We start from the raw sequence: 10,000 nt of genomic DNA, 5'->3' as shown, positions 1-10,000 counted from the left end.
GCAGTTTGATGAGCGGGGTCACCGGACCAACTACACCCTGACTGTGATGGAGCTCAGCCACACCGGACCGAGGAAGGTAACACACACTCTTCTGTTGGATCAGTGTTATTACAGTGGAACAGTGGAGTCGGCAGTTTCCACCACATCAGCTCGTTTCACTAATTAGTCCCCCCCCCCCTCTCTGGTTACAGGTCTGTTAATTAGTGAAATCAGCTGCTGTAGTGTTTGGTTGCTCCTCCATGGCTCATGTCTGGACACTGCTGTATTAAAATATGAATTATATTGTAATAAATGTTCAGGCGGGTTGGAGCACAGTTCACATTTTTATTAAAGTTTCTACATGTAGGCACTTTAAACACCAATGTATCATTGTCAAATTAATTGCGAGACAAAGAAAAGAGCTCCACCTGCTGAAACTCAAACTTCATCAACAGAAAATCCAAGAAAGAGACATTACAGAACTCAACACACTGTTTGACTGACAGGTGATTTCTGGGAATTGTAGTGCAGAAACACAGCAGCGATGAGGCTGAGCACCAAGGATGGAGACAAAACCAAAACAACAAGGAACTCGCAGATTACCATTTAATTGGTGCAGCATTTTTAAACATCAATATGTCATTATCAAAGTAACTGTGAGACTTCAATTAGCATAACCAATGAGAGCATGGTCAAGATGATGAGAAGCATCTATCTTGTGCAAATATTTCTCCACATTAAAGGATAAGGCTGGTGTTTTTTAATGCATTTCTTACCGTCAACAAATCCTATGAAAATAACAAAATCAGCAATGATTTTGTTTTGCCAACAAGTCTCGTCCATGTAGCCGGTGCCCAATGCAGCCTCATGTCCCAGCAGCCATAGAACTCCATTGTATTAAAAAAACAATTAAAAACCCGTCACAGAGCCATGCTGCTGCTCTGGGCAACATATTTCATCATCACGATGCACCGGGCCGGCCGACTTTTTCCTCAAACAACTTAATAAGCCGGCTGTAAACACTTTGCGATCTCAGGAAAGTAGTTCCGTAGCACAGAAAATAGTCCCCGGCGTAATGAAGAATTTGTTCCCATTTGAATTTGATTTGGTAATAACTACAACAGTCTGACTTTTCGTTGTAACAGTTAGCGATTTTTAAAATGTAAACTATGTCTTTGTGAGCTGTATTTCAAGGTTTTTAGCTTACAGTTGGAGCCAATGACTTCCAGGTTGACGGCTAAAAACGGAACGTGGGAAGTCAGAAAGTAACGGGAGTAGAGCAAACGCATTGTTGATTTTGTTATTTTCATAGGATTTGTTGACGGTAAGCAATGCATTAAAAAACACCAGCCTTATCCTTTAAGACTACATTTCCCATCAGCCCCGTTGCATCCTGCCCCCCCTCCCCCTCCCTGAAGAGGATCAACATGTTGGAAGTGATTTCTCCATCTTCCTTTCCCTCCTTCCACCATCTGCTGCCAGAAACTCTTTCAGCTTTAGCTCCGTTTGCTCTGGAAGAACAGAACCTCTTCCTGTTTTGTGCCGTAAGGCGATCCAGCAGATTTCCCTCCAGATCCACCAGGTGGAGAAACTATGGAGGATGCAGAGTAGAGGCTGATAGAGGCTGACAGGCTTCTGAGCAATTGTCTCATTTGTTGACAGTAATTATATGAATGTGTCAAAGTTAATGTGGTAAGGATTTATTCATGTCAAAATGCTACATATAACACATTTAATAAGTGGGATGCATTTAATATTTTGTGAAGAAAGATCTCCCTCCATGCCACCTCAGATCCAGTTTCTTAGACTGTATTCAAGGTGAAGTAAAATAGTTCTAACTTCCAGAGCAAGGCTTTCCCCGCATATTTAACACTTACGCGTCCCTTCCCAGTCTTCTGACCATTTAATTTAAAATTGTAGCTGCTGGTAGTCTAGAGGTTAGAGAAGCTGGAAGGTTGCTAGTTGGAATCTTGCTCTCCCTCCCTCGACTACTGCTGCCATGGTGCCCTTGAGCAGGGAACTCAACCCCCAACTGATCCAGTAAAGCTGCTCAGTGGCCGGCAGTAGATGATTTCTCAGTAATTTATTTTATTTGCCCTAAGGAGATTTCAACAGACTCCCATTTTAGCATGCTAACATTCATCTACAAGTTCAAATGAGGATCTAATTAGTTTGAGTGATAATGAAGCGGCCTGGTGGATTTGAGTTTAGAATCTTATTTATTGTCTGTTTACACCAAAGTCCTAGATCAAACCTTGATGGTAATCTGTGGCAGCATGGCTAACGCTAACATACCAGGTGAGACCTATTGACCGATGAACTAGGACACAGTTAATCAATGACATGAATGTGAATAGAGGATATTGACTTGTTGTCCAGGTCGGCTACTGGAACGAGAATGAACGCTACGTCAACACAGCCGTCTACAAACCGGTGGTGGAGGAGTTCTACGGCCTGCAGAACCGGACATACGTAGTCACAACCATACTGGTAAGACTGGAGTCTACAAGTCTACAAGTCTACATAGTAGTGATTGCAGTTATATATCATCACGCTTATATATATCCCATTGAGTTCATTAAATACCTGCAGTGATCCCACCGCAGCAGAAACGATAAGTGCGTCTCCTCATTAAGAGAGACGCTGTGCAGACACTAATAACAATTATTTCTATTATACAAGAGAGAAACGGGACCGCAGCATAAATATGAAACTGCATCGCAAAGGCACAGTTCACCATGGAAACGTTTAATTACTGAAAGCAGCCTCTCTAATCTTTAAAGTAAATCGTTAAAGAAAACACTCACACATCAATACAATGAACACACAATAAAGAAATCACACAGAAAGCTTGCGCTGCTCGACATAATTTAAAAGGCAATATAGAGGTGGAGTGAAATGTCCATGCGGGTGCAGGTCTATAAATCGTAGAAAATAATTTGTTCGGGTGGGTGGCAGGTGGATGATTTATGCGTACATGCGGATTCGGATGGCGTCAGAGCCGATCCGCGCATCACTACTACATAGTCAAGACTAGGGATGGGGCGATATGCTTACCTCACGATACGATAGAATGCGATATGCAATATGGGGTTCACGATTCGATACAGCCATGATACGATGTCATAAATAAGTTCAATGACAAAAAAAGTCTGACTGTGCAGAATTCTGTTTATTTCTGAGACACAATTCTTTCTAGCGATGCCATTGGCTGCTAGAATGTAAACAACAATTTAAAAATGTCATTACAAAGTGACAATAATATAATTTGGATGGAGAGCTTGTGAAACTGTGATGGTCAAGAGTCTCATTAGTGATTACTACAGCAGAATAACATGGAGCTGATATCACTATTCATTTTTCTTCACATTTTTGTATTGCGATATATTGAATTTCGCGATATCGTCCCATCCCTTGTCGCAACCATACTGGTAAGACTGGAAACCAACCTACATAGTCACAGCCATCCTGGTGAGGTGGAGAAGAACGGTCACCTTGCTCCCCAGTTTATTGGAAAAGCTGGCTGCTGCTGAAATCGAAATCTCCTCCAGGAAATAATCCCTCAGAAACACGTCGCCTCTAAAACTTTACTGTCTCATCCATGGCTTTTTATTTAGGGTCAACAGCCGGGACAACAGTTCATTTCAAGCTAGGTTTGACACGGTAAAGTTTGTATTTTAACAAGCACACATCCTTTACAGACCCATGGCGCGTTTGTTCAATTCAATTCAATGCACTGAAGCATTACAACGCGGTTCCACTAAGTTCCTAGTTAAATACCACAGGTAATAACGTTAGATAACGGCAGAGAGTGGAGCTCAGTGTGGGACCAATGTTCGGTCAGCGCGACACGTTTATCGGTTAAATTACCTATTCACACAGGTAATAATGTGACCTACTGTTAAGGTTTGCAGGACAGCAGAAGATGTGGATGTCAGTAAATTGACAGTGTGGTTAGGGTTAGGGTTAGGGTTAGGTGGGTTAGGGTTTAGGGTTAGGGTTAGGGTTAGGGTGTGGCTCAATGTGTAAGATTCAATATGGCATGCAATATGACTATCAGTAGCCCATAGGCAAGAGGCCATATCTTAGTCAAAGACGTCCTCTAGAGGCCAGCTCACGAAGTGACATCTCACTAAGCGTTACCTGACTGACTGACTGACCGACTGACTGACTGACCAACTGACTGACTGACCGACTGACCTGAATTTGCCTCTTGATGCCCTCAGCTGCGCCGTGGGAAAAATGACAAAAAGCTGTTAACATCTAATTACATTCAGCATGTGTTGCAAAGTGATTGGGGGAAATGTCATCTAGACACAGACAGAAGTGAATGGGCTAGAACTCTAAATGACACCGGTGTTCTCTTTAAATGTGTGAATATCTATCCGTCTCCTCCCTGCAGGAAGCTCCCTATGTGATGCTGAAGAAGAACCACGAGCAGTTTGTAGGAAATGATAAGTACGAGGGCTACTGTGTGGAGCTGGCCGCGGAGATCGCCAAACACGTCGGCTTCACCTACCGGCTGGAGCTGGTGGGCGACGGCAAGTACGGCTCCAGAGACCCAGAAACCAAGATGTGGAACGGCATGGTGGGAGAGCTGGTCTATGGGGTGAGTCCCTGCTGGTCTACTGGTGGCACAGCTACCTGCACATGCCCTTAAATGAACAGTTCGCCCCAAAATTTTATTTTACCTTTATTTTACCAGGTAGTCACTTGAGATCAATGATCTCTTTTTCGAGCAAGAGCAACAGACAAGAACATAAAAGGCAAAGTGGCGCAAGGGGATAAATTTGAGTGGACAAGATTGAATGGGATTGGGGGGGGAGATTGGAGGATAGGGTAAAAAAAGGTGGGGTAAGAAAGAGGAGGGAAGGTGAGGCTTTCCGGGGGGTTGCTGGGGAGAGAAGGTCAAGTTAATGAATATAAGTATAATATCACATTATACAGTCAAAATGAGAGAGAGATGAGATGAAACTAACGATTCCTGCAGGGAAATTGGGTCGTTGTAATGTAAATCCTCGAATTTAAAAACAGTAATGTAAATGAACGTAACATTTATCGTGTGAAGATCTCTAGATGTTTGTCATGTATGGGATAAGTTCAGTCGCAGTGTGTTGCTCCGTCCATCCCGTCACTTTACCGTCCCATCACAGACTCAGTATTTCACCTTAATGAAAAGTAATCCAGCAAAAAGAGCAGCAGCAAAACCAGCGGACCGGCAGCTGTGCCATTTATATACGGGAACCCGGCAACTCTCAGCGTGTTGGCTTAGCTGCTGTTTTAGCTAACATGCCAGGCTAACGTCATGAATTGACGTTAAATACGTTACATGTCTGCAAGTGAACATGTGATTGGTTGCACTCAGTTTGTCACAACTGTCACAATCTACAGCTTTGTGTTGTGCTGATGCAGCTTTTTAATATATATACGCCCAAATTGCTCATTAGAAGTCAGTGTAGAAAACGTCATGTGAAGTAAGTCAGTTTACAGTCTATACTCTTGACTAAAGTACTGTTCTCTCATGTGAGCAGAGCGCCACCGCTTGGTGGGACGCTGGAATAGCATAAGAGTCTGTTTGTGGGCGTGGCTTGAGGTCTGGCACTGTGCGGCGTAACGCTTTTACTGAGCAGCGCTGTAATACCACTATGTTGCTTTACAGTAACTCTAACTCTTATTGCATTTTAAATTAGCTACATTTTCTTTTTTTACACCAGTAATTTTACTCCTACTCTAATTAAAATTGAATCCAGGCAACGGTATTTCAGGTTGAGACTCTCTCCACCTCTGCATCAGAATAAAAAACAGGCCAAAACAAGAAAGATGGCTAAACGATTGCTAACTAGCTCCCTGGTTGCCACACAGAGGAAACCACAGTGAGCTGCACTTCATGTGGATTTTCTGCGCGGTTGGAATGAGATTCTGGTGCATTATATGAATGAATTAATGAAATAGCGTGGTTGGAACCGGTTGTGGTAAAGTGTGAGCTGATGAGCTGTCAGCCTCCAGCAGTATCCGTCCTGGGAATCTGACTGACTCCACTTCTTAATAATTGATGTTTGACTCTAAGTGAACTCATGGAGGTATGCATGTTAAACAGTTCAAAATGTTCTTTGAAACCATTTACTCTACCTATCTATCTATCTATCTATCTATCTATCTATCTATCTATCTATCTATCTATCTATCTATCTATCTATCCTCTTGTTGCATTTTACCCTGTTCACAGTTTTGGTCAAATATTCACACATGACTGCTGCTACTGTCCCCCGTGGGCCACCGTAGGTGATTGGGAGCCTCTGACAGGTCTGATGCTCTCCAGTGCGTTCTGGTTTTTGATCAAAAAACAAGCGAGTTTGCAGCCTGAAGCAGCAGAAGCTGTTGGCACCAGGCAGCCAGCAGGAGGAGAAAACACCGAGCGACACAAACCTCTGCATCAATAACAAGTCCAGATCCTGTCCAGGCCCACAGCGTGTGTTAAGTTCCACTAGCTGCGGCCACACTGATCCGTCAGAAAACAGACAGAATTATTGACAGATAGATTTCTGTCCATTGGGCTGTTTTGGAGCGTCAACATGGTGGAGAGGCAGCAGCAGCTTTGCTCAGAGCGGAGCTACTTGACAGAAAACAGAAGAAACAGACTCTACAGTATAAATTAAATAAGAAACTGAGCTGGAAAACCTCCAGTCATCCCAACGTTACACATAGGCTCTGTTTTATCTTTGTTTAGGTTGTACTGTTTTGTCTGTGATCGCCACTATTTTTCCAAAGCCTCTGATTGGCCAACAGATGGTGATGAATCCATCCGTCCAGAAAAAGTTCAACTGGGTTGAACTTTCTGTCCGTCAAAATGGATGGAAATCTGACAGAGACGGACGCATCATCAGTCCTGTCCGGACAACAGACAGCTCTTATTGAAAATCAATTGAAATGAACGGAGATGGACAGACACAACGGATCAGTGTCGCCGCGGGTAACGTAACTTAAATACCACAGGCAATAACGTTACCTGCCGTTAAAGTTTGTCGGGCAGCAGAAGACGTGGATGTCTGTAAATCGGCGGCGTGTGGGACTCCCTGTGTGGGACTGAATGTGGCTTTTAGCCCATAGACTAGAGGCCATCTCTTAGTCAAAGACGCCCTCTAGAGGCCATCTCACGAAGCGACAGGTGTTTGACTGACTGCCTGACCTGAACTTGGCTCCTGATGCCCTCGGCTGCACCGTGGGAAAAACTAAGACAACCTGCATTGTAAAAAAAACTCAAAATAGAGCGCTGGAAGATGGACTGGTTGTTGGGGACAGAGAGACTTCTGGAAGGCCTGCCGCAGTTTCCAGCAGTGAGAAAGTTCAAACTAATCTTAGTGGTACAAATTGAGTGTTGCATTGCATTATTAATAGTTCAATAAAATTGCCCCAGAATGCCCCTAAAATCAAGGATGCAAAAAATGCCCGCTGAAAATAAAGTTTATTTCTTACCCCACTCCTGACCCTAACTTTAAGGTCTCTCTCTCTCTCTCTCTCCCCCCCTCTCTCTCCCTCCCTCCCTCCCCCTGCAGAAAGCGGACGTGGCGGTCGCCCCGCTCACCATCACTCTGGTGCGTGAGGAGGTGATCGACTTCACCAAGCCCTTCATGTCTCTGGGAATCTCCATCATGATCAAGAAACCCACCAAGTCCAAGCCGGGCGTCTTCTCCTTCCTCGACCCGCTGGCCTACGAGATCTGGATGTGCATCGTCTTCGCCTACATCGGTGTCAGTGTGGTGCTCTTCCTGGTGAGGGGTGGGGGTGTGTGTGTGTGTGTGTGTGTGCATGGTAAAGTGTGAAGTCTCATATAGCAGTGGGTCTTAACCTTTTTGGCTCGTCACCCCTTGAAATGTAGTGATATACTCACTACCCACTTTCGGTGATATTCATGTTTTCACATCACCTGAAGGACTGCATGGTCCACCTGAAGGACTGCATGGTCCACCTGAAGGACTGCATGGTCCACCTGAAGGACTGCATGGTCCACTGTGGGCAGAGAAACCTGTTGAGCGGATGAAAAACTTTCCCCATTGGATAAACTCAAAAATCGATTGTCATCAAGCTAAAAGCAAGGCTGTTTTTCTTAGTTCTTGAAAAGTTGTAATTTTGGAGATACAAGGTTTTTACCTGACTGCAACGAATATGCAGTGTGATCGAAGAATGATTTTCCATTTTGGTTGTTTGGTTGGTTGCTGTTTCATTTGATTCATCATCAGACAAGGCAGAGAGCCTGAAAACTATTCAGTATTTCACAAGAAAAAAGCAAAAATTTGGGAAGATCTTAAAAAAATAGACATGATAATACATTTGTAACATAGAAATGTTTTTTTTTCCTATCCAATAAATCTTATAAATCATCTTGCGACCTCCGAAAATTATCTCGCGACCCCCTGGGGAGTCCAGACCCTCTGGTTCCTGTTTCCAATGAGCACAACATGAACCTATGGACTTCACTTTTTTTCTGAATCCACAAGAGTTCTGTCCCCACATTCCCATATCAAATCAATCAAATCAAAAGTATTTTATTTTTGTGTCATACCATCTAAACGGTCCATGGTCACTCGGCAGAACAGCACAAACTAAGACAGCCAATATAATGCAAAGCAACTACTTTTACCACATGAGTTTTCTGTTTTCTTTTTAATTTTTGCACAGAATAAATCTCTAAGTCTCTGTCTCTGCCTCCTAGGTGAGTCGTTTCAGTCCGTATGAATGGCAGGGCGACGACTCTGATGATGAAGATGACCAAGCCCCGCCCTCTGCCTCTCGACGAGCTCCGCCCACTTCTTCCTCTGACCCAGGTCACTCCCAAGCTATCGCCGATGCTCACCATCAGGGCATGAAACTGGCATTTTACTTTCTTCTTCTTCTTCTTCTTCTTCTTCTTCTTCTTCTTCTTCTAGCATTTTTCCTAACTAACCACAGTGACTTCATAATTCATAATTTTAACCCCTCCTGCTTTTCTGCTCGCGGTATCATGACCCATCCTTGTTCTTCTGCTCCTAGGTTACTCCCCGGTTCAGAATCATAATCAGAACCAGCAGAAAGAGAAGGAGACTCCAGAACACACCAACGAGTTCGGCATCTTCAACTCCCTGTGGTTCTCGCTCGGGGCCTTCATGCAGCAGGGCTGTGACATCTCCCCCAGGTACAACATCTGGACCACTAGAACATCTTTGGGTGGTTTTGTTAGTGTGCAGTTACAACAAACGTATGACTAGAACATCTTTGGTGGTGTTGCTAGTGTCTGGACAACTAGAAAATCTTTGGGTGGTTTTGTTAGCATCCAGTTATGACAAAATGTATGACTAGAACATCTTTGGTGGTATTAGTTATATCCTCGTAGGACATCTGGATAACTAGAAAGTCTTTGGTGGTGTTGCTAGTATTCAGGTATGACATCTGGTTTATTAGAACATCTTTGGTGGTGTGCTGGTATCTGATCAACTAGAACATTGTTGGCGTTGCTAGTATTCAGGTAGGACATCTGGACAACTAGAACATCTTTGGTGGTATTGCTAGTATTTGATCTACTCAAACTATTTTGTAGTGGTGCGAGGATCCAGGTAGAGGAAAAGGACAACTAGAACCTCTTTTGTGGAGTTGTTAGCTGTGGAAACGAGCGTTGCCGTGCTTTAAATTGATTTATAACATCTCTTCTGGATGAGGTCGGTTCGTAGCATTGATGCTGCTGTTGTTTACGCTGTCTACTTCTGTCAGTGAGCTAAAGAACTGCCTCAGCTTTCAGCATTGTCGCTATGGCAACATGGCAGCGTTCTGATAGGCCAGCTGAGGCAGACACGACTGACGAGCCTTTTGGCTTTATTATGTGGAAGAGAAACAAAACCAAACCCCCCTCTATTTTTTTTTTTGTACTTTTAAGGTGAAGTGCTTGGCATTGTCAGTGTGACTTAGCAGCAGTGAAATTGGTTGAATCCATTTAGTTAATATCTCTTTAAATGTCTGTTTACGGTGAGTTTTGTTTCAGCCGCACAACAAC

At 43.7% G+C, this 10,000-nt stretch overlaps 1 protein-coding gene across 1 annotated transcript in view; it reads left to right on the top strand.

Moving 5' to 3' along the window:
- Positions 1 to 10,000, top strand: part of LOC139910157 (glutamate receptor 1-like) — an 83,210-nt gene that overhangs the window by 47,338 nt on the left and 25,872 nt on the right. Inside the window, exons 7-12 of the mRNA XM_078286657.1 lie at positions 1 to 76; positions 2,359 to 2,469; positions 4,382 to 4,588; positions 7,533 to 7,748; positions 8,690 to 8,749; positions 9,054 to 9,148. The exon at positions 1 to 76 is cut by the window's left edge and continues 29 nt beyond it. Of these exons, the coding sequence (XP_078142783.1) occupies positions 1 to 76; positions 2,359 to 2,469; positions 4,382 to 4,588; positions 7,533 to 7,748; positions 8,690 to 8,749; positions 9,054 to 9,148 (765 nt within the window). The remainder of the gene's footprint in view (positions 77 to 2,358; positions 2,470 to 4,381; positions 4,589 to 7,532; positions 7,749 to 8,689; positions 8,750 to 9,053; positions 9,149 to 10,000) is intronic.

This window comes from Centroberyx gerrardi, chromosome 11 (genome assembly GCF_048128805.1).
Source record: "Centroberyx gerrardi isolate f3 chromosome 11, fCenGer3.hap1.cur.20231027, whole genome shotgun sequence".
Lineage (NCBI taxonomy): Eukaryota > Metazoa > Chordata > Actinopteri > Beryciformes > Berycidae > Centroberyx > Centroberyx gerrardi.
The sequence above is the reverse complement of the archived record's forward strand: the minus strand, read 5'-3'. Positions and strand labels throughout refer to the sequence as shown.